Source organism: Chelonia mydas, chromosome 10, assembly GCF_015237465.2.
Source record: "Chelonia mydas isolate rCheMyd1 chromosome 10, rCheMyd1.pri.v2, whole genome shotgun sequence".
NCBI classification, from domain to species: Eukaryota; Metazoa; Chordata; order Testudines; family Cheloniidae; genus Chelonia; species Chelonia mydas.
In genome coordinates this window covers 34,050,519-34,074,339 of record NC_051250.2, presented here as the reverse complement: position 1 = coordinate 34,074,339, position 23,821 = coordinate 34,050,519, and the positions used below count along the sequence as shown (strand labels likewise).

Here is a 23,821-nt window from a genome sequence, read left to right as displayed (position 1 = left end):
GGAGTTGGAGAATCGTTCCATGAACTGCAGTGGGCTTTGGCTCAGGCTCAAACGAGAGACAGACTCTGCAGCATCATACTAGCATGGAGGAGAATCTGGCCAGCCCCATGGCTCAGTAGGGTGAGAAGCTGCCTGCTCTGAGGGTGTGGGCCCAGCTGAGTGAAATACAAAGCCAAGGAAGAGCTTGTCGTGTTTTGGATTCTCTGCAGGGGATTATTAGTCACTCCCAGGGTCAGCAGGGTTTGATTTTCACCTGCTGCTCTGGTTAAGGAGTGAACATGGTGCTCTGTGCAGATGGAGGGGAGGGGGGTGCCAGCCAGAGCCACAGGAGTGAAACCCCAGGAAGAAGCCAGTCAAACACTTGCCTGCTTGATTCAGGTATTCAATGCCCAGCTCATGCCCTGGAGCTGCTGCCCCTTTCCCTCTATGCCCAGGTGGCTTTCTCCCCCCACCCCCACTTAGCCCCCCAAAACAGCAGTGCACATTTCCTTTGCTGAAAAAATAAACATTTATTTACACGTCAAAAGACAATGTGCAAAACGCTCTGGTGCTCCTTAGCAGCTGGCCAGCTACCGAGGGCTCCTGCAGAACTCCCTCCAGCCTCAAACCCGGGTGCAGCTGAGCCCAGAAACAGCTAGAATGGCTCCTTGCCAGCCTGTAAAATCCCAAGAACAATCCCTCCCACAACCCCCTGGTGGGGCTGCATTATCCAGCCCCTCCACAGAGCACTGCATTGGCTGGGGCACTTAGACACCACTTGCTACCAAGAGGCCATGTTGGCAACTTGCCAGGAGCCTGAGGGGCCACCTGGACATAAATTGCATAAAGTGAGAGATGGGGGCAGCCTGCCTCCTCCCTGGGAGCTGTGGTCTGTTCTGCTGCTGCTGGAGCATTGCCTGGGGAGAGCCGTGGTCCCTACAGCACGCATCCTTCTACTGAAGGTGTGGGTAACTATGGGCAGCATTCTGGCAGCTGCTGGCATCTGCCCCCCTGCCAGGAGGCACGTCCCTGCCCTCAGAGGAGGGGGCTCAGAACCCGAGTGAGGCAGGCGTAGCTCCGGCAGTTGGCAGCTGGTGGGCACGATTCTGCTTTTGTCCACCAGGAGATGGGGAAGTGCAGCTCTGTAAAGGAAGGTCTGTGCATAAACTGCATGGGCCTGAGGCACGTGGGCAGCAGCGGGCGACACCACCGGCATGATTTACAGCAGAGCCCATGGGGTCTGGGGCTCCCGCCACCTCTAGAGCACCAGTTGCAATCCGCCCCAGACCAGAAGCTGTGCCCAGCAGAGGGCTCTGGAATGATCTAGGAGAAATGCCTTGCTGGTCCCAGCCCACTTCCTCGCACCCCAGGATCCACATCACAGGAAGTGACCATTGGCTTCTTCCCAGCACCTGCAGCAAGGACGCAGAGGACTGGCTGGGCTATGGAGACTACACGCCCATAGTCCAGGGTCAGGAGGCCCTAGGTTGGGGCTGAGCAGCAGACTGGACTCCAGCCCTGTCAATCTGGATTCAGGGGGCCCAGAGAAGAGCATGCTCTGCACTTCCTCCGGGCACGTAGCTGACTGTACTGCCCCAGCCAGGCCATTGCCACCTGGGCTGGAAGCAGAACAGTTTGCAAATCCAACCCCTTGCTTGGCAAGCTCCAGAATCTCCCGCCCTTCCCTATCGCCAGTGGCAGAGTTGCCGAGCACGGAGGATGGGTGAGCCTGCCTGACGGGAGCAGGCTGCCTGTTTAGCTGTACCAGCCTGGCACTTTTCAGTTGCTGCAGCCATGGAAGAAAGAGTGGGGTGAGCACTGGCCAAGGCAGAGAGGAAGGAGTGCCCAGGGGTAGGGCACTAGCCTAGGACTCATGAGCAGGTCTGCTCGCGCCTAACGTTAAAGCTTGACCCAACCCAGCTCAATCGCAGCCGACCAGAACCTGACCTCAGAGGGGCGAAGTGTTGTCATGACTGATGCAACCCGACCTCAACGCTCCTATCAGGTTATTAGGGTCTAACGTAGTCGGTGTTAAGTGGTTCCTGCCCCTACGCTATACAAGTTACCCGCCTCAAACCCAACACTTGGAGGTGGATGTGGCTCAGGGGACCAGCGTCTACTGGCGAGAGCCAGGTTCAGTGCCCAGCTCTGCCCCTGCCTTCCTGCCTGACCTTGGGTCACACATGCATCTCTCTAGCCTCAGTTGTTCATCTGTGAAAAGTGGGGACAGCACCAGTTCTGGGAGGCAGGGCCGTGATCAGAGGATAAATACATTAAAGAGGTTGAGGTGCCTAGAGGCTATTGTGAGGAGGGTTGGCTAAGACAGTTAGTTCTGGCCAGTTCAGCTGGGCAGGAGGCAGCTCTGAAGAGGAGGGGAACAGCAGGCTTTTGGGCTAGCTGGGCAGGGCAATGGGAAGGAGAGGAAGGCAGATGATGATGGATCTTTGACTTGGATCTACCATGGGTCTGGGGCAAGAGGGCTGAAAGCCCAGACCCAATGTGCTGAAGGAGTTGAGTGATGAAAAGAAACCATCTGGGTTTCTGAGCTCCCACCTCCCCCTGAGGCAGACCTCGCAATGCTAGACAAGTCAGCTGAGCCGTGTTTCGCCAACCACTCTGGCTTCCCTGCCACTCAGCTATGAGACATCTGTGCCAGGCAGTCCCAGCCAGCCTGCTGTTCGCATATGGGCCAGTGACAGGCAGGCAACCTGCCCAAACCCACAATGGGGTTCCCTGGGGCTAAGCATACAGGCCTGTCCCAGCCCTCCAGCTTCTGAAACGTCTCCCCGGCTAACAGCTGGGGAGAGCAGCACCAGAAGAGGGAGCAGAGTGTCCCCGATTTACAGGGTGAGAGCTGCACCCCCATGGATCAGATGTGTGAGCCTTCCAGCTCCCCGAGCGGAGGCCTGGATCAGTTGTGACTAAAGGCTTAGCCACAGGCCTAGCTCCACTTGCAGCCACTGTTGTCCGCTACCGCACAGCAATCACAGCAGCGTCTCATTGCTGCAGTCTGGCCTGTCCTCGGACAGTCGTGACCCCGTCAGACTCCATCCCCATGTGCTGAGGTTTGCGTGTCTCACTCCAGCAGGGGGTCCGGTGACAGCAGTGCTGCTGGGGATGGAGGTTCGCTGGATGCAGTGCTGCCTGATGAAGGGTGCATCCTGTAGAGGTAGATTTTGGGTGCTGCACCCAAGGGTCAGGTAGCAGAGGACGCGAGCAGGAGTCAGGAGGCTGTTTCCTCACACCCTTGGTGTCCTGTTATGCAGTGCAGCATAAACAGCAGGGTCCTATCTCAGGGCCTTCCATGTCTTCTGAGGGTATCTCCAGAGCTGTGTGTCCCTCGCCCCATCGGAGCCTCAGGAGTGGCTGTTCTGCAGCAGTGTAGGCCTGTAGGATCCCAGCTTCTGCTCCACAGCTCAGGCAGTGCTTGCACCAGCACCCGCGGTTCCCAGATGCGCCTATGTTTTGGAAACAGGTGCTTTGACCTGCTGCAACTCCAGCTGGGCCCATTGTTCTCCATCCCTGGACTGGCCCTCCACGGCATCTGGTGCACAGACAATCCCCAAGGCTCTCATCTGCAGAGATGCAGTACAAGGTACATCCCCTCCAGGGCTCGGGAGCATGGCAGGCCTCTTGGTCTACTCCCCCAGTCATCAAGCTGGAGGCAGCCCTTCTCCTGCGGCTTTGCCAGGCAGGTTGCCCATGGCAGGGCAGTATAGCCATCACTGTGCGCAGCAGAGCGCTGGATGGTCAAGCTTCCAGAGTTGCCATTTCTTCTTCATTTCTGACTTCACCTAGGAGGGAGGAAAGGAGCTTGTGAGACACTCTTCCCCTTCACAGCCTCTTGGGAGGTTCACAGCTGTTGCTCCAGGCCTGCATAGGGTTTACGTTCCATTAGCCCCAGAGGCGCGGGCTGAACTCAGCACAGGTACAAGGCCCTGGCCTCAGTGGAGTTGCTGCAAGGAGGGATTTGGCCCATGCAATAGGAAGAGGCAGGTCCTGCCCCAAAGGACTGAAAAACAGCATCGCTGTGTTCCTATGTGAGCCCTGGGGCATGCTGGCCCACGAGCAATGTGGCCACAGGGGATGGGAAGGCCAGTTCTGCAGCATGGCCTAGGGCTGCCTTCTTGCTTAGCACAGAAATGCAACTTGCAGATCTGAGCTGCTGGGTGCTCTGATTGAGACAGAGCATTGCATTCTGGGAGCTGTGGGTGAGGCCTCCCCTTTGTATTAAGCATGGGTGTGGCAGCAAAGAGATATAGATCTCTGGACTCCTGACTTGGTGGTCCTGGACTGCAAACAGGTTGGGAGTAGGGGTTGCCAACCCTCCAGGATTGTCCTGGAGTCTCCAGGAATTAAACATTAATCTTCAATTCATTACATGTCATGAGATGAAACCTCCAGGAACACATCCAACGAAAATTGGCAACCCTAATTGGGAGCCAGGCTATGAGGCAGCCCCTACCCAAGCTAGGGTGGATGCATCCAATAAAACCTGTTTGTTTTTTAGCTTGACAGGCTCTTAGTAGAATCAAAGGCTCCTAACCACCCAGGCTATCCAGTGGTGCATGGTCTCTGAGTTCAGGGCACAGCAAATCAGCAGTAGCTTGGCAGGAGAGTAATGGAGAGAAGACCCAGGGTTGGGCTACAGAGCACAGCTCAGGTTAGAGCCCCGACTGCAGGTGTTTGCAGGGCCAGAGAGCAACCCCCCCGCAGGGAGCAGGACAAAGGGGCACCTACCTCTTTATTGGCAAAGCAGTACAACACAGCGACCAGGAAACCCTGGGGAGAAAGCACAGGGGTGAGCCAGGCAGCACAGCGACCCTCCTCCCCATTGAGAAGACAGCCTGGCTTTGCCAGGCCCTGGCAGCTGCTCTTCAGTGCATCCCACAGAACCAGTTCGGGACGCAGTACGCCCAGCTACCCCAACTGGCTTCAGCTGGAGGGGAAAACCCACCCACACCGTGACACAGCGGCAACCCGTCCCGACGTGCTCACCTAAGTCACCATCCCCCCAGCCGGTCATGGTGCAGCGTTACAACAGGACAGGGAGAGTACGGTTCCCGAGGGGCAGCTCTCAGCCCATGGGTGCATTCCTCAGGGACAGGCCCCTAGCCTGTGCCTGCCATGGCCACGCACTGCCCAAACGGGGCTCTCCTTCCAGCGCATGCGGATGTCATCGCCAGCCCAGCATGCGGGCATGTACACCTCTCTAACAGCGGGCAGGGATGGGCCTGCTATTTCCAGGCTGCTCCAAGGGATGGGATGAGGCGGGTAGAGCCCAGGAGCGCCAGGCCAGCCACACAGTGCTGTTACATACACGCTGAAAGGGGTGGGCCAAGCAGACACAGTCGGAGGTGACTGGAGTGTGGCACAGCGCGACACTTCAGGTGCCAGACACCAATTCGCACCTTGCAGCTGCTGGGACAGCTTTGCAGGGACCATCAGTGCAGGGCACAGCCCAGCCTGTCTCCAGCCCAAGGAAGGCACATGACTGTGTGGGCCCTGAGGCTCCTGAGCAGCAGCCCAGCTCGACGCCCCATTGCTCCCCAACACCAACAGAGGAGCCAGGAGAGGGGCTGCAGCTTGGCTAGCAGGGCTGATGGGCTAATGTGGTCAGACTGGAGGGGAAAGGGCCATGCTTTCCCCAGGTGATGGTGGCACAAGGAGGGGAAGAGGGGGACAGGCTCTCTGCTCCTGCTTGAGGTGGGGATGCCGCAGCACTCCTGGCTCACCTGAAAAGAGTTGAGGAAGAGGGTGAAGAAGACTTTGATGTAGCGCAGGATGCCCGTGGTCTGCTCATCCGTGGCAAAGATGAAGACCACCTCGTGGATCCCAAAGAGGGGGATGAGGGTCAGCGTGGCCTTGGCCAGCCTGAAAGAGGACGAGATCCCCCTCCCAGAGTTCATACGGAAGGGCCGGGGGGCCCTGTGTTCAGAGGGGCAGGAAAGCAGGGGTGGCATGTGAGAAAAAATACGGTAACGTCTGTGCTGAGGGCTGGAGGAGATAGATGGAGTGTTAGTCCCAGCCTGGCCTAAGGGTCTGGGGTCTCACATTGGGGTAATCGCTGCCTGCCCTGCCTGGGAGTGGGGAGGATTCACGAGCTACCAGCCGTGTGGTGCTTTGGAGCTGGGAAGCGGAGAGTCAGCTATTAGCGTGCAGGATGCTGCTCTGGGAGCAGAGCGGGAGGAGCTGGGAGGAGCTGGGACTGCCCTGTGTGAAACGGGAGGCAATGTCCTTCCAGCCCCTAGAGGAGCCAGTGAACCCACCCACTCAAACATCATCGTTGCCCCTGCCTGCAACCACTCCTGCCCAAGAGGGCAACAGGTCCCAGCATGCTGTGCGGTCAGGCTGCTCAGCTGAGCTGGAGTATGGCATGCTGGGATCGGTGCTCAGCATGGGCAATGGTGGCCACAACGTGCTCCATTTGGTACCAATGATGGAGGAACCACGGGCCATATCCCCACGTTGTAACGAGACCCTCAAGCCAGGCAAGTGGGCAGTACAGCTTTGGCATCCTAGCCTGTAGGCATATATGGGGGGAGGGAGTGTTCAGGGGCCTGTGATACACAGGTCAGAATTGATCTGTTGTGCGCACACACACACACACACACAGACATACACCCTGTGCTAACAGCCACTTGCTAGCGCAACCTGCTGTAATGGCTGACAAAATCTCAGTCCTATTTGCATGACAGTGGGTTGTGTGGCCAGACCTCCAAGGGGACGCTCACACTGCAGTGTGAACCCAGGCTCGGACTCTGATTTGAGCCCAACCCCCACTATGGTCCACACACAAATCTGTCCAACTCAGCCAGCAAGCACTGAAGCCCTGGGTCCCACCCAGGGGATGGGTCTGAGCCTGCATCCCACTGGACTGGGATCCAAGCCCTATCATTTTGCAATGTGGCTCAGGCGGTCTGTGTAGTGCGGGATGGAGGCTCTAGCGAGACCCAGGTCCAGGCTTACAATGCAGTGTGGACACATGCGCAGGCTTGGACACACCAAGTCCATGTGCATGGGTCCCACCGACTTGGGTTTACAATGCAGGGGAGCTAGATCCAGAACAGCCGGCGCAGCAGGCACCCGTTGGGAAGTCATCCCCAGCAGGTGCACACACAGACAGCTCACCGCAGCTTGTAGTCCGCATAGCCTTTCTGGCTGGCACGCAGCTTGGCCAGGATCACCTTGAGAATCCTCATGAAGATCAGCAGATTGATCTGTGGGGGGAGAATGCGGAGGGTTACTTCTGTATTCATCCAGGGGGCTCTGCGTATTGTCTGGGCCAGCCCTGGGGGGTGCGTAGGCTGAACACCCCCCCTTTATCCTTCCTGGGCTCCCCAGGTCACTCTGAAAGTGACGGCCTCTGAGAGCGGGGGCAGCTGAACATGAAGAGAAGCGGGTCACGCTCAGCACCTCTGGAGGAACAAGGGGAAGGGACATGCAGGGGGTAACAGTAACAGCAAGAATATCTGTGGGGCAGGGAGCAGACGAACATCCCCAGAGACTCAACAGTGAGCCCATTGGCAGGCCTGGGGAGCCACCTGGCCCCCACTAGACTCACATAGCCCTCTCCCAGCATGCACTGGGCTCAACAGATCATGTGGGATGGCGTCTCTGGGGGCCTGATTCTGCTTGCCCCGACATCCAGGTCAGGAATCTGGAGGGGCCAGGGCCAGGACCCCACATACAGGTGTTTCTCTTTTCATCAGAGGGGTTCACTCGGGTTAGTTACTTGGCAGGGACAAGTCTCCTTTCTTTGTCACCCCCTAGTGGTTAGACAAGGGGACTGCAAGCCAGGTGTAGGTGCTTGCTCCTGACTGGCTGAGTGCTCCCCAATGCCTCACTTTCCTCAGCTCTTCAGTGGGACAATGATGCTGAGCTCCCTCCCAGGGCAGGCTCGTGGGGAAGTCACTAGGGAAGGGTGCATTGCTGTGGATTAGGGATGGTGATTTCTACAGCAGGAGCTGCTGGTATCATTGGGCCATGTTCAACCTCTGAGCTGAGCCAGACTGTCAGTGACTGCAGGAGACTAACTGCTGTCATATTAGAGACACCATGCCTCATATGTAACGCCCGATCACAGACCTCTGAGATCACCTACCAGGGACGCCAGCAGGATGGGGATCCTGATGATCCACCAGTAGGCCATGTTCTCATTCAGAGCCCAGCACCTGTGGCAAGAGAGAGGCATGCTGTTAAACATCGGGGAGCCAGCAGGCAGGAGAGCTGTGCTTTATCCACGCTGGGGTGCACAGCCAGAGCGGGCCAGGTGAAAGCGCTGCCACTGGATCACTGGGACATCCCGGCGGACCAGGAATGACTATCACCAGCTGTGCCAGCCTGCCCATTTTCTAGGGGTTGGAATCCTTTCCCATCTCACGCACCCGCAGAGCTAACCCGTCTGCTTCCAGCAGGGGCCAGGGCAGGGACTGCAGGAACCTGGTGGGCTGTGGGCTAGTGAAAGACAATCTCTTTCCCTGCCCCACACCCTGGAGGGTGCCTCTGACCGGACGCAGCAGGAGCTTGGAAGGTCAGGCCTGTGTTTCCCTGACAGCTGGAGCTCACTACCCCCAGGAGTCAGCCCACAAGTCCCACCGGCCAGGCTGGGGATGGGCTCCTTTTCATGTCTCCTCCTGATGGTTGGGTTATTGAGGCTGAGAGCTTAACCCCAATAGCTCCATGGCTTGGCAGATGGAGCTGTTCACTCCCGGGCAATGTTCCAGGGGCCCAGGTCACCAGTGACCAGCCCCGTTTGGTGGCTTGTGGGAAATCAGGTGGGTGGGTCTTTGTTCTGCTCCCACTATGCAGAGACCATCCCAGAAAGCACCTCCAAGCACAGCACTCATGACCAGCCCTGCCCCACCAGGGAGGCCAAGCACTGACCAAGCCCTGGAGGCTGAGCTCTTCCCTCACCCCTAGGGCTGGGGTGGGCCGTGGCAGTGGAGGAATCAGATGCCCTGCTCCCCAGCAGGCAATGCACGTTCATTTCAGGGAAGAGCTCTCCCTGCCTTTCCCATGGCTGCTCCCTACTAGAACCCAGGCGGCATGAAGCATGGAGCTTTGGCTTGCTGGGGAAGCAGAGCGAGGAGCGTCTGCACTTACTCTGCATTCTCCTTCAGGTATTTGGCCACCAGCCACGGCACCACGAACACCACGGGGGTTCCTGCAAGTCACACAGCAAACCCTGTGAAGACCAAGCACCTGCCTGAGCTGAGACGGCAGCTCTCACAAACTGAGGGGGGGTCCTACCCTCTCTCCCCACCCAGATCCACGCAGGGACCTGCCCCTGCCCTCCGGGGGATTCTTATCCCTGAGGGACTGAGGACAGGCCACGACCCCAATCCTCCACTTTCCCCACCTAGCGAGGATTTCCTGTGACATGCATGCACCACTAGGGGTCACCACTCATCCATGTCACTAGGTTATTAACCCTCCTGGTGAGGCGCTATCAGCTGTGAGCAGTGATCCTGCTTTAGGGGCGTGAGCTGCTGTCTGATGGGCACGTAGAACTGAATGGAAACCACTTGGGTGTCAGTGCATTGCCAAGTCACCGAGGTGGGGAACCTGGTGGCTACTTGCCCACTTGGCCGAGTCTCTGCCCTCTTGAAGCGCCCCACATCCCCCTGTGCTCCCCGATACATCCTTTGTAATTCTAGTACTCACTTTGGCAAACACCATACACATGTATCCCCAGACCCATGCCCGCCCGCACATGCTACCTGACCACACCACAGGCCCACACCCAACTCACTCACCCATGCCACGTGCATCCCCACACTGCCTACCCACACCTCATGCCCACACCCTCACCACGCTGCCTCCTCACGTGCACACACCCCCACACACACACACACATGCACGCCCAGGCCACCATTCACACTCACTCCCATCTTCCGTCTCACCCCAGCCTAGGTACAGGTAGAGCGTGTAGTAGTTCTTCTCGGAAAACACCGCTCCAATCAGAAGCTTGTACAGGTAGACGGCTTCCACCAGAAACCAGTAGTGATTGGCTAGAATGCAGTATTGCATCACGACTTGAGCCACCCGGCAGCCGACTGCAGCCTGCGGAGAGGCGCCCCAGAGAGAGAGATAAAGTAACTGTGCAGGAAGAGGCGACTAGGATGCTCTGAGCTGGGGACCTGGGGCTACAAGTGCAGCCAGTTGGAATATGCTTAGAGCACTGTCCATTCCCACCCGGGAGTCTCCATTAACCAGCACACTCTGTGCCCACCATGACACCAGGCACGGCCCGCCGCTGGGTAGACTAACATGGATGTGACCAGGAGAGGCAGGGAGAGCCAGGCTACATCACCCCACCAGAGGGCGCTCTCCCCTGCTGCTCTGTTGTGGTGATCCTGTTCACATTCAGGGCTTCATCTCCCAGAGCAAAGTGCCCAACTCTCATCCTGTCAGAGACACGGCCAGGCGGGCTACTGGGGAGAGATGGGAGGGAAGGCACAGCGGATCTTGGCCAGCAGGGGAAACGTCATTGCTTGGCTGAGTGATAGGGTGTGGGAAGCATTTGCAGGGGCAGCGGGTGGTTTGTTAAAATAACAACAACCAGTTCTACGGCACTTTTCTATCATGACACCCGTTTTACAGATCGCAAAATGGAGGCACAGAAAGGGGACACAATGTGCCCAAGATCATCCATCAGCAAATCCAGGGAGAGAACCTGAGTCTCCTGAGTGCCAGGCCAGTGCTCCAGCTACTGGGCTACCCCACCCTGAGGAAGGGGGAAGGGATCCATCAACTCCAATTGTGGTAGGCCAGTGAAGGAGGAGCTGATTTCCCCTGCTTTGTTGGGTGGAGGTTTTTAAGCTTGCACACGTATTGCGGTGCTGATTTAGGATCCTCAACAGCTTTTAAAAATTCACCTGTGGGAGACTGGCAGCACCCCCTCCGGCTGAGCCAATAGATGCACCCGCCCAGAGGGTTCCTCTGAGTTCTCCCAGGTCCACCTAGTGGTTGGGGCTGGGGGTGAGATCTCTGGGTGCTGGTGGATCTGAGCGCCGATCGCATCCGCAGCCCCAAGTCAAGCCTCCCTGGCCAGCTGTCAGGCTATGGACCTGGGGTACAGCAGGTAGCCACCATGGCTGGCCAGGGAGGGGGGGGGCAGGCATTGGCACTTAGATGCCACCCCCACCCAAGGAGAATTTGGTTTCTTGGTGGGCTTGCCTCGTTGCTCAGCAGCACTTCCCAGTCAGACACATGCAGGATTTCCATGCCCCACCGCTTCTCCAGCAGCGCGTCTTTGACAATCACCGAGATGGCCCGCAGCCCAAAGGAGGCAAAGAGGTTTGCGTGTATGTAGTTGCGGGTGCAACGGAGTTTCCTAGGCCCAGGGAGAGAGACGGCTTTCAGCGCTGGAGAGCTGAGGAAAAAGAATGCACCTTCTCCCCGGGAAAGGGCTCCGTAACCTAGAGCAGCCCAGCCTCTCCTGCATAAGGCACTGCAGGCCTGGGGGGAGCGCTCAGCTACTGCCATCCGACCCTCTCCAAGCAGGATTAGGGAAAGAGGCAGGAAGGCTGGCTGTGCCAAGCTCACAGTTCATTCACTGCCTACTTGTCCCAGCAGGAGGCACCGTAAGGGATGGTGCAGGAGCTCCCCTGTGATGCTAGAGTCAGTCGCAGCAGAATTGCGCGCAGTGCCCAGCACAGGATCATCCCTCCCCTCCATCCCGTCCTGCTGGAGAGCCCCGCCCCGCCGCATGCCCTGCCAGTGTGGCACACACAGCACCCGCACCCCAGGCTCAGGCCCTACCTGAAGATGGTGAGGATGAGCAGGGCAGAGACCAGTGCCAGGAGCGACAGCGAGTATCCCACCGTGTAGAGCACCTTGAAACTTACCATCAGCCGGCGGGCCCCTTCCTGGCATGGGCAAAGGGGACCCGGTGAGGCAGACAGTCAGTTCTGCCACCCCTGCCCCCATCGGCCTCCCCGCACTCCAAGTGCCCACTGGGGGATGCGCTGCCCTGCTGAAACAGAGTCCCATGGGATGGTGGGCTTGGGTCCCTGGGCTGCTGGAGCCTGACCTCACACCCTCCCCACCCCAGGGAGCTGAGTCCTGAGCTCCCCAGCCTGGCGAGGGCCTCTGAATGGCCTCCACAATGACCCGGGAGTGGGGCTGAGGGGCTCAGTGGGAAGCTGTGACCACCCCCACCCCAGCCAAACAATGGGATTCGTCATGGAGGGGAGAGCAAGGAGTGGGGGGTCAGCACCCCAAGAAGGGAGAAGTGGCATGTGACTGAGCAGGGATGGGGAGGGAGCTGTGCACCTGTGTTTACATTTAACTCTATTTCTGAATGGTCTCCCCTCCCCAACATGCGTTATAGCACACCCATCCCCACTCCCATCCTCCTGTGCATTATTACACCTCACCACCACCTATCCCTCTTGTTTCAGGCTCCTGTGTCCCCCCACTCCCCAACACCAACACTCCTCCCAGCCCAGCCTAGCCCAGGCCTGGCTGGGCCCTAGCACACACCCCTGGGGTGTCAGGGGACTGGCGCAGAAAGAGCCAGGGGCACCCCACATCAGGTGCAGCAGCCTCACCTCCTCCATGGTGGACTCCATCTCCTCCTCGCACTGGGAGTAGTCCCTCCATGGCTGCGTTCCATTCACCATCACCCACTGCCCATCTGGCCCACACTTGCGACTCACCAACCCATGTTTCACTGCAGACACAGAGCGCATCAGGGTCACCTTTCAGCCTGACTGCCTTCCCCTGGGGACTCCCCTCAGACAAAAGCCTGATCCCCCGAGCTTCCCACAACGGGCAATCCTCGGGACAGTAATAATATGTATAATAAACCAGCCTCTAAGAGGAGTATGTTTGCAGTGTTGTAGCCATGTTGATCTCAAATATTAGAGAGACAAGGTGGGTGAGATGGTGTCTTTTACTGGACCAACTTCTGTTGGTGAGAGAGACAAGCTTTCCAGCTCCACAGAGCTCTGCTTCAGGCCTGGCGAAGAAGTCAGGGGAGTAGGCAGATAGTTAAAGAAGGAAATGTGTGGCTGTTCTAGGGTTGTGTTGTGCATTGTTGGCAACTGTGGAGCTATTGCCAGGATAGATGTGTGTTGGCTGACTAAAGAGGCCGTTAATACTCAAAGAAGTTGGAGTACATTTGGTTTAAGCTACAATCTGTGGCGATGAAGTGGAGCCGACCCCTCAAGTGGAGACACACCCAGGTATCACCAAATGAAAGGGTGATACCTGGGTCTGTCTCCACTTGAGGGGTCGGCACATACTAACGTAAGCGTACATTAGTATGTGCATTAGTATCCTCACAAACACCAGGGAACTGGCTGCAACCTTTGGGACCATTTAACCATTTAATCCGCAAATTTGGGCAGAATAATGCAAAATATTATCTTATTTTGTCACTGCTAATGCCATAACTGATGAAGGTAAGCAGAAAGCTATCACATTCAGCAGTGTAGGGGCCTGTTAACCCCTGAAAAGCCTGGAGATGAAACTTTTGATGAGCTAGTAAATCTGTTAAAAAACCATTTCAACCCAACAGCCAGGGAACAGGAGAACGATTTAAGTTTAACTCTCAGTCTAGGAAATAGGGGGAGACAGTAGGAAAATTTGTGTCAGGACTGAGGAAACTCCTTCAAGATTGTAATTATGGTGTAACTCTGACAAAAATGCCAACAGACAGATTAGTTTGTGGCATGAATGATGACAGAATGCAAAGGAGATTACCCTCTGAACCACAATTACATTTGAAACAGCTCTGAAATCAGCCCAGGCTATGGAATCTGCAAAGAAAAATGTACAGGATTTACAAATACAAGTCACAGAAGCCTTCAGAAGAGCATTCAGGGAACACAAGGTACTGTGTACAAAATTGCCAGGCAACCTGGGAAAGTGATCCAATCAGTAGCAGGGAGTGTTATCATTGTGGAGGCAAACACACCCCAAAGGTCTGCAGATTTAAACATGAAAAATGTCACATTTACAGATTGACTGTTGTTAGAAGATGTTAGAAGACCATGTCAAAATAAAACCAAGCAAGCAGAGGCATAAAACCATGATGAAAAGCAGCCTCATAGCCATGGTACCTTTCATGTACTGGAGAAGGAAAGCAATGAAAAAGAAGAGGAAGAAGTGACTTATCCTGTTTATAGTATTACTGAAACAAATATTCCTAAAGTAGATCCCATTCATATTGGACTAACTGGAAATGGGGGAAAAATGCACAGTTTGAGCTCAAATATGGGATGTAGCATGACTATTATGAACCAAGAAGCATGTGAGACCTCGTGGAAAGATAGCGAACCATCTCCAGTGCAGAAACATAGGATAAAATCATAGAATCATAGAATATCAGGGTTGGAAAGGACCTCAGGAGGTCATCTAGTCCAACCCCCTGCTCAAAGCAGGACCAATCCCCAACTAAATCATCCCAGCCAGGGCTTTGTCAAGCCTGACCTTAAAAACCTCTAAGGATGGAGATTCCACCATCTCCCTAGGTAACTCATTCCAGTGCTTCACCACCCTCCTAGTGAAATAGTGTTTCCTAATATCCAACCTAGACCTCCCCCATTGCAACTTGAGACCATTACGCCTTGTTCTGTTATCTGCTACCACTGAGAACAGTCTAGATCCATCCTCTTTGGAACCCCCTTTCAGGTAGTTGAAAGCAGCTATCAAATCCCCCCTCATTCTTCTCTTCTGCAGACTAAACAATCCCAGTTCCCTCAGCGTCTCCTCATAAGTCATGTGCTCCAGCCCCCTAATCATTTTTGTTGCCCTCCACAACAAATGAAACACTGGAGAAGCAATAAAGATACTGGGAGCCACCAATGCAAAGGTTTCCCACCAGAGCCAAATAAGGCATCCACCATTGCTCATGGCTGAAGGCCCTGACCCAAAGTTGCTCGGTCGAGGATGGTTGGATGACCTTTCACTGGACTGGAAGAGAAAAGTGCATCACTTTAAATCAGAAGATAATCTAGTTCTGGAAACTGTTTTAAATACATATAAGGAGTATTTAAAGATGAATGGGGCACCTTAAAAGGCACGACTGATAAAAATCTACATAAATGTCACACCTTGTTATTTCAAACCCAGATCTGTACTCTCTGTTATGAAACAAAAAGTTGAAATTAAAAAGACTAGAAGCAACTGGTATTACTGAGCCTGTTCTTCTTTTGTATGGCATTTGAAAACCAACAGGCTGGGATTATAACTGAAACTGGTGAATCGAAAGCCATTCTAATGCTTTGAGCCAGGTGGATCCTTCTTGTGCCACCACCATAACCGTGAATGCGACAGTTGTCTGTAATGTGTTGCATGGTTTGTACCTCACCACAGTGACAATTCGGTGATTCTTTGATTTTTCCATCAGCGGAGAAGATAGCTGCACCTTCTGTGTGTTGTCTGCATGCGGTTGAGTACAGTCCGCTGCCAATGGGGAAGGCAAAACCCGGGACTTCTTTGGTGGATCTTCAATCAGGTCTTTGTTTGGGACATCACAAGCATCCCAGAATTTGAACCAGTGAGTGCTGGTGTCCTTTCCATTGGCCTGTAGCATCCAGAAAGACTTCCCGTAAAGTTTTCTGAATGGGCTGCACCAATAGTACCAGTGTTAAAGCCAGATGGCACCGTACCATATCTGGGGACTGTAAATTGCCTGTAAATAGGGTCTCACAATTAGAACAGTACTCAATTCCAAAACCTGAGGATCTGTTTGTAGTTTTAGCAGAAGCTATGTTAGACATGAGCCATGCCTATCAACAGATGGACTCTTCTTCCAGGACAAAGCACTAAGACACTGTAAATACTCACAAAGGCCTGTTTAAAAATAATCAGTTTCCTTTTGGGGTGTCCTCAGCCCCTGCTATTTTCCAAAGAAGCATGGAGGGATTCATTCAGGGAGTTCCACATGTGGTTTGGGATGGGGTGTCCCTCCCCCACAAGCCTGAATAGGTGAAAGAGGCCAACTAACCTTAGAGGTGGCACGTGGAGAAGAGCCAGGAACTGATAAGGCCTAATGGCTGACGAAGCCCAGCTGGGGTAAGAGCTGGGCTAGGCTTATAAAGGGAGGAAGTTGGTGGTAGGAGGTGGGCAGCAGGGAGGAGCTCTGCAGTCACTCCCTAGAGAGGAGGGGAGTTGGCTAGGTACAAGGAGGAGTTCTAGGGGGAGAGTAGGTCCTGGGATCCTGCCTTCAACTGCAGACTCAGGCAAGAAGCCGAGAGGGGTGAAGTAACCATGGGGAGTGGAGATGGGCCAGAAAATAGAGAAAAGAGTTAAGAAAGAGGCCAAGGCGTGGCAACAGGTTGGAGGCTGAGCAGACTGCGGTTGCTGGGCATAGGGTCCCTGGGCTGGAACCTGGAGTAGAGGGCAGGCCTGGGTTCCCGTGCTAGCCACTGGGAAAGTGGCACAGATTTGGCAGTGGATCAGAAGACTGCCTGAGACAGTTGATCCAGTGGGACTTTGATACCCTGGAAAGGGAGGGCTATAGTGACCTGGCCAGAGGGTCGAGTCATGAAGAGGGAGCACCCCAAGTCCAGAGAGAGAGATCACAGAGCTAGCAAATGAGCAATGGAAGGGGGGCACCAGACTGGATGAGAACTAACCCCCCACATGTAGCCACAAGGAAGCACCACAGCAGTGAGGGTACCCCACGGGAGGCAGTATATTTGGATATTGGATATTGGTACACTAATGACAGATACCACTGACACAAAATAGTTACAACATTTAGCAGAAGTGCTAAACAGGCTAACGAAAGCAGGTATGAAATGAAAGCGTTAGCCCAGATTTACCTGTGGTGGCCAAAGATGGATACGGACATTGAGAGTTGGGTACAAGCCTGTTCAATTGGTCAAAAGAGTTGCAAAGCTTCTACTGTGATGCCACTCCATTCTTGGTAGTGGCCAGAGAAGCCTTGGAGAACAGTACACATCGATTATCCTGGACCATTCCTGGGGAAGACTGTTTTCAGTACTAGTGCGTGCACATTTCAGATGGGTAGGAACCCATGAATACATCCCCTAGCAAAGCCACCATAGAAAAAGTAAGGACCAGTTTTAGGATCTATGCTTTACCTGAAATGCTTGTATCAGATCATGGAAGATGTTACTAGCATGGAATTCCAAAAATTTATTAAGCAAAACAGCATTCAACAAGTTACATCGACACCTCCGTCCATCCTCAAATAGGTTATCTGAATGGGCAATTCAGACATTTAAAGAGGGTATTAAAAGAATACTTGGGGTACTATAGATATGAGAGTGTCTCATTAATTGTCAGATAATACAGCAGTCTACTACACGCCTGTCCCCAGCGGAGATGTTCATGGGAAGGAAACTGAAGTCAAGGTTAGACCCTATGCATCCATTCTTAGTGGGGAAAATACAGCAAAAACAACACAAGCAAAAGCAGCAGATATGCTAAAAAATGTAGTTTAACTGTTGAAGTCCTTTATGCTAAAACCTTTGGTCACAACTGGATGCCAGGGGCCATTCAAGACGTTAAAGGACCAGAGCCCTACCCAGTAATTCTGGGAGATGGCACAGTTGTGCGCCAACATGTGGATCAGCTGAGAAAAAGGAAGTCTGGAGGGGAAGCCGCCAGACACAATATCAAGTGTTACAGACAGACCTCATGAACAGACGGTTGAAGAATCACAGAATGACCGGTCTGACCCAAAAGTGGGTCCTGAAAATGCAACACGGATGGTGGAATCCCCTTTTGCAGAGCTTGAACTGTGGGGTTCTATATGGGAGAAAGGTCCACCTATCTGTTTAAAAGATTATATGGCGTAACGGTGACTGAGTGCCTCTTTACACCGTTTTACTGTTATTGATGATCAGAAATGCATTACCAGGTATTCTTATTGTTTTGTAAGTTGTGTAGTAAATAATTAAAAGTGTGTGGGGGGGGTGTTATAATGTGTATAATAAGCCAGCCACTAGCGTAGGGTTGCCAGGTGTCTGGTTTTCAACCAGAACATCTAGTCAAACAGGGAACCTGGCAGCGTCCCGTCAGATGCTAAAAGTCCAGTTGGCTGCAGTAACTGGCCTCTGCCACTTGGGCCACATTTGGTTTACGCTACCACAGGGACTCCCTCTGTTGGGGCCTATGGCTGGTTTAGTTTCTTGCCAATCCCCTACAGTGATGGGGGAGCCACAAAGGGCTGACAGCACCACCGCAACATTCAGATGCTTCTCCCAGCATGGAGTGAATGAGCACAGCCTGACACATGGCTCTGTAAGATCAGGCCACAAAGCCAGGCTGGCCATTGAGACCCTTGGAGTCAGGCCAGGAGCAGCCGCATGACAGCCTCTCTCGCTGTGCATTGGCTGCCCCTCTGGGCTCCCGCTGGCAGAGGAAAAGACGCGTAAGAGCGGCAGAGGGTGGTGTGGGGGAGATGGTTACCCTGCGCTGGGGGCTGAGTACAGGGCCTGTTTGCAGGGGATTCTGGCTGCAGAGGCAGGTGGATTCTCCTGTTTCCAAGCTGTTCTCCCGTCCCTCGCAGGCTCACCCTGGGTGATGAGGCTACAGTGCCTGGCGCAGGCTGTCGGGCCATTGCTTGCAGCTGTTTGGGTTGGGTGAGTGGCCCAGTGAGGCGACAGAGCCATGGGTCAAGCTGACCGAGCTGTGGGGAGTGCTATAGAGAGGGGCTGTTCCTACCCCATGGGCAGGGGCGGGTGATGGGCCTCCCTCCCCATATGCAGGCACAGCAAAAAGGCACCTCTGCAAGTGAGCATGCAGCCCCAAGGCAGCATGACCCAGCCGCAGGGCAGCACGACCCAGCCCCACTAAACTGCTGAATACCTCCCCGGAGGTGCCAGGCACCTGATTCTAGCCCCTTGTGCAGTCACTCACCAGTGCCTAGTGAAAGTGAGACACTTCACTGGGGGAGACCTGGTGGTGTTTCACACCAACTCTGTGCAGGGGTGAGTGATGCCCTGAGGTGTGCAAGGCCCTGAGGGTTTAGGGAAAGTGGATCCCCAGGTCCTACTCAAAGCCCTGCCGCTGATTCGCAGTGTGACGCTGACCAAGTCAGCTCCCTGTGGTCTGCCTCAGTTTCCCCATCTCTACAGTGGAGAGGATTGTGACCCCCTGTGAAGTCAGATGCCAGACTCCAGACCAGGGCACTGGGGTGTTACCTTTCTCGAACCACGGCAGGTAGAAAGGGCAGGACACGTTGATGGTGCTGCCCGGGCTCCCATCTGGCCAGCAGGCGTACATGTCAAACGTCCGGTTGCAGTAGAACCCTTTGAAGGACAAAGGCAAAGCTCAGGAGGGGAGAAGCCAGCAGTCTGCACAGTGTCTGGTCTGCACCATTCCTATCATCTGCTAACACAGGCCTTGCAAACAGCCTGGACGAGGGAATTGCAGGTAGTCACACCTGTTAGCTGAGAGCATTCCCCATTCCCCTCCCCTGCCGACTTCGTCAGCACAGCGGGCTGGAACTCTCCACCTGCCACCACCCAGAAGCCACTCTGCAAACAGCTCTCCAGCCATCCCAGCCAGCAGTTGCTGCTCTTAGCGAGAGCCTCATCCAAAGTCCTGGGACTCACTTGGGCCCTGACTTCCCTGAGCTTTGGCTCAGGCCCACACCTGCCTTCGTGGGGTGCTGACGGCCTGTTGGCCATTCTCATGGTCACAGTGACCCAGGCTACTACTGGGAGCTCCTTGAATCAAAATGCTGAGACTTAGCTTTAACAATGCGAGCTTCAGTGATTCTGTGCACGTGCCCTGTGAACTGGCCCTGCTTGGTCTGTACACTGCTCACAGCAGGGACTGTCTGTTCCGTGTCTGCACAACGCCGAGCACCGTGGGACCCAGACCTCTGATTGGGGCCCCAAGGTACTACTACAATGCAAAGGCTAGAGCCCACCAATGCCCAGTGATGGCCAAAGTCCCAGAATCCTGCCCGCCCTCACACTGAGCGGGGCCTGGGACCTTGGCAGCTGTCTCATGTGCTAGTCTGAGTGCCGGCTATGGGCTGGGCCCTGGACAGGATTTCCCAGGGAGCAGGCAACCCAGCTGAGTTGTCTCCTGGAGCCCTGCACCATGTTTTGCTTCTTTTCAGCACCCAGAGCTCCAAGTGCCACACTGTGGGGGCCACGCCACCCAAGTGCCCCAGGAACTCTCTGCAAACCTCTGCCCATGTGTCTGTTTCATCTCCTCTCAGCCTGTGATGAGACAGGCTCGATATCTCCTCACCGTGGACATGCAGCCAGTTGCCATGGTGGCGTCACAGTGAGTTGATGGTGGCTAATGCGGTGCAAGCCGGGCAGATGCTTCCCATGGTGGCACAGACTGGGGGCTGTAATTAGCTAGTGGGGGTGGGGTCCCCTCACCTGGTCCCCTCCATGTTCTTAACGGCTTTTGAGCAGGCAGGTGCGTCAGCTGCAGCAGGTGGCTCTTAGCTGAGGCAGCAGGCCGGGGGGGAATGGCCATGAGGCAATCAGCACTGCGGGTGATGGTATTAATGAGCCATGGCGGGGGAACCTCTGGCAGTTGTGGAGGGCTGGGGGCAGAATTGCAGGGACTGTCATGTCATCAGAAACATCCCAGCTCCTAGCCCTCATCCCCTGGAAAGGGCTGGCCTGTGGGAGTTTCTCTCCCCACACTTGCAAAAGCACAGGCACGCTCCAAGTGTCTCAGCTCCAGCTCCGCAGTCAAGATTTCACTGTGGCCATCACTGGTCTAAGCTGAGAGCAGATCCTGACAACCCCCGCTGGGAGGGAGCCGCCCCTGCAGGAACGTGGCCATAGGCAGCAAATCCACCGTGCTTATGGTCCCCAAACCCCCCAGCACTGCCCCTGCGGGCTGAACTACCTGTGGGGTATGGATCATTTGCCAGCTTCTTCAAGCACTCGTCCCGGTATCTCATCCACTCCTCGAAGGTCTTCTCTAGAACCTTCGCTCTGCAGTGCTGGGAGGACAGATCTCAGGTTAGAGCCTTGCGCCGGCCCAGGGCTCCGGCAGCCCTGCCTGGAGCACAGGGACCGCCACGGAAAATGCAGCCCCTTCCCACTCACTCAGCCAGATCAGCATGCAGGAGGAGGCAGAGGCTAGATCTGTGTATGGGCCCAGGGCTGGAATGGCAGTGGGTGCAGGGCTGGATTGAAGGCCATCAGCCTAACGTAGGGGTAGGGTTGCCAACTGTCTAATCGCACAAACCCAAACACCCTTGCCCCCACCTGCCCCCTCTGCCCCAAGACCCAGCCCCTGCCCTGCCCCTTCTCCGAAGGCCCACCTGCCGCTCACTGCAGCCCCCCTCCCTCCGTCACTCACTCTCCCCCATCCTCACTCACTTTCACCAGGCTGGGGCAGAGGGTTGGGGTGTGCTGTGGGCTCTGGGCTGGGGGTTGAGATCAAGGGGTTCAGAGTGTGGGTGGGGGTTCGGGCGCAAGGAGCAAGTCTGGGTGTGGGAGGGGGCTAAGGGCTGGGGCAGGGGGTTGGGGTGCAGGAGGGGTTTGGTATGCAGGCTCCAGCTGGGAGGGGACTGGGGCAGAGGGTTGGGGTGCAGGGGGGGGTTCGGGGTGCAGGCTCCAGCTGGGTGGCACTTAGCTCAGGTGGGTTCCAGAAGTGGCAGCATGTCTGGCAGCGCCTCCTAGGCTCATGAGCAGCTAGGCGGCTCTGTGTGCTGACCCTGCCTGCAAACACTGCCCACGCAGCTCCCATTGGCCACGGTTCCCTGTTCCCAAAAGGAGCTACGGAGTTGGCACTTGGGGCAGGGGCAGCGCGCGGAGACCCCCTGGCCGCGCCTCCTCCTAGGAGCCACTGCCAGACATGCTGGCCATTTCCGGGAACGGCAGGGAGCCAGGGCAGGCAGGGAACCAGCCTTAGCCCCACTGGGCCACTGGACTTTTAGCCGCTTAAAATCTCCCGGTTTGGCTTCAGTAGCCTCCGGGAGATACAGCCCAATTCTGCGAGACTCCTGGCCAAACCAGGAGGGTTGGCAACCCTAGGGTGGGGCCCAGATCTGGAACAGCAGGGAGTGCAGGGCTGGATTGAGGGCCATGGGTACAGCTGTGGGTGGGGCCCAGGACTGGAACACCAGGGGGTGCAGGGCTGGATTGAGGGCCCTGGGCACAGCTGTGGGTGGGGCCCAGGGCTGAAATGACAGGCGGTGCAGGGCTGGAATGGCAGGGGGTGCAGGGCTGGATTGAGGGCCATTGACACAGCTGTGGGTGAGGCCCTGGGCTGGATTGAGGGCCATCAACACAGCTGTGGGTGGGGCCCAGGGCTGGAATGGCAGGCGGTGCAGGGCTGGAACGGCACGGGGTACAGGGCTGGATTGAGGGCCATCGGCACAGCTGTGGGTGGGGCCCAGGGCTGGCAGAGCAACCTCTGGATTGAGGGCCATCGGGAAAGCGGTAGGGAACCCAATCTTGGTATAGTGGGGTGTTTGGGTCAGGATTAGGGGGCACTGGCAGCTGGGGAAAGGGAGCAGCAGGTCCTATCATCCTGAAAACATTAAGGAGTATTTAATGAGATTCCAGGGAAACCCCATGGAGGATCTGAGTTGGGTCCTGGCCGCCAGACAACCCCCCGCTCTCCCTCCGCACCGCCAGGGCAGAGGAGATCAGCTCGGAGTTCTCGCAAGCAGGCCTCATCTGCGCTGAGATCACCCTTCGCGGCTCTGGGCCTCCCCGGTGCTAGCGCTGGGGACAGCTGGTACAGACCTCAGGGCTGGATGGTGACTGTGCTGTCACCAGCAGAGCGGCGCTGGGTCTCTAGAGCAATGGCAGGAGCATTCCCGACCATTCTCTGGGCAGATGCAGCCACTGGGCCAAGTTCACTCCAGTGTAACCATTGCTCCACAGGCTTCCATGGAGTGACACTAGGGATGAACTTGGCCCACAGCACCTAGACACTGTGGGCCGGGCATTCTCAGTGGAGGGGCCTCAGCTCTGGAACTCGCTTCCAGCTCTGTGGTCAGACAGCCCCAATCTGCTACGCTTCAGGCCACACAACCTGAGGCCTGTCTCCTGCCCCGGGGCCATACTCATGTTACACTCAGTGGCTGGGCCGGAATCTCCCCTGGATTAACTGGTTGTGAGCCGGGCTGGGGGCTGTTTCTGAGATGGGCAGGGAACATCTTCCAGAACAGAACAATGACTGAGGGCAGAGTCAGAGCTTCCCAGACCAGCTGTGACCATCTTGTCTGACCTCCTGCATCGCGCTGGCTATACAGCTACCCCACCATCATTCCTCTTCGACTACAGCAAATCAGTTTAAAACAATACCAATCTTGATTTAAAAGTTGCCAGTGATGGAGAATCTACCAGGATCCTTGGGAAATTATTTCCCCTCCCTATTAAACATTTCCATAAGGTGGGCTGGAAAGAGGAGGAGCCTGGAATCCCCTGCCTACCTCTCCAGGGCAGCCCCTGTGGGGAGGGGCGGAGGCTTATGGGTACGGAGCCCAGCTCTGAGATTACCATCGGCGCTGATGAGACCTGGCAGGTGCATGCACCCTTACCTGCATGGAGGAAAGGAGACACATCCAGGCAAGGTGAACAAGCATCCAGCTGTACAAGGAGCAGAACACGCCCTTCATGGCTATCCACTGGAAACTGGGGGAGAGAGACCAGTTGCTGGCCCCAGTGCGAGGGTCGCTGAGCCGAGCCGGGGTCCCTGGGTGCTGGAAGAGAGACAGAAGGGGAGTAGGAGCGATCACTTTGCAGTGGACTCAGGCGAGCGCTAAGCTTGCCAGTTGCAGCGTGGCCGCAGCTGCGCTTTGCCCCTTGGACCCTCTCTCCCTGTGTCACAGCTGGAGGACAGCAGAGCCATCCTAGTATGGTATAGGAAGGCTAACCACTGCCACAGAGAACTGAGACCAGCCAGAACATGGGCAGCG

General features: G+C 55.8%; 1 protein-coding gene across 1 annotated transcript; it reads right to left on the bottom strand.

Annotated features, from left to right (window-relative positions):
* Nucleotides 1-499: 499 nt before the first annotated feature.
* On the bottom strand, nucleotides 500-23,575 carry LOC102929817 (glucagon receptor). The gene is made up of 13 exons (XM_007054489.4): nucleotides 23,444-23,575; nucleotides 20,791-20,887; nucleotides 19,110-19,217; nucleotides 12,537-12,658; nucleotides 11,746-11,852; nucleotides 11,161-11,317; nucleotides 9,885-10,044; nucleotides 9,085-9,145; nucleotides 8,084-8,153; nucleotides 7,111-7,199; nucleotides 5,715-5,853; nucleotides 4,720-4,761; nucleotides 500-3,773 (listed from the first exon to the last, which is right to left on the bottom strand). Exons 1-13 carry the CDS (start codon nucleotides 23,519-23,521, stop codon nucleotides 3,702-3,704), a joined length of 1,302 nt encoding a protein of 433 aa, XP_007054551.1. The 5' UTR covers nucleotides 23,522-23,575; the 3' UTR covers nucleotides 500-3,701.
* Nucleotides 23,576-23,821: the final 246 nt, after the last annotated feature.

Bases quoted from the DNA above. Each gene is read 5' to 3' on its own strand.
- LOC102929817 (XM_007054489.4), bottom strand. From the start codon at position 23,521: ATGAAGGGCGTGTTCTGCTCCTTGTACAGCTGGATGCTTGTTCACCTT. The intron at 11,318-11,745 runs GTAGGGCCTGAG...CCCTGGGCCTAG, and splicing joins CTCATCCTCACCATCTTCAG to GAAACTCCGTTGCACCCGCA. The intron at 4,762-5,714 runs GTGAGCCAGGAG...CTTTCTCCCCAG, and splicing joins TCTTCCTCAACTCTTTTCAG to GGTTTCCTGGTCGCTGTGTT.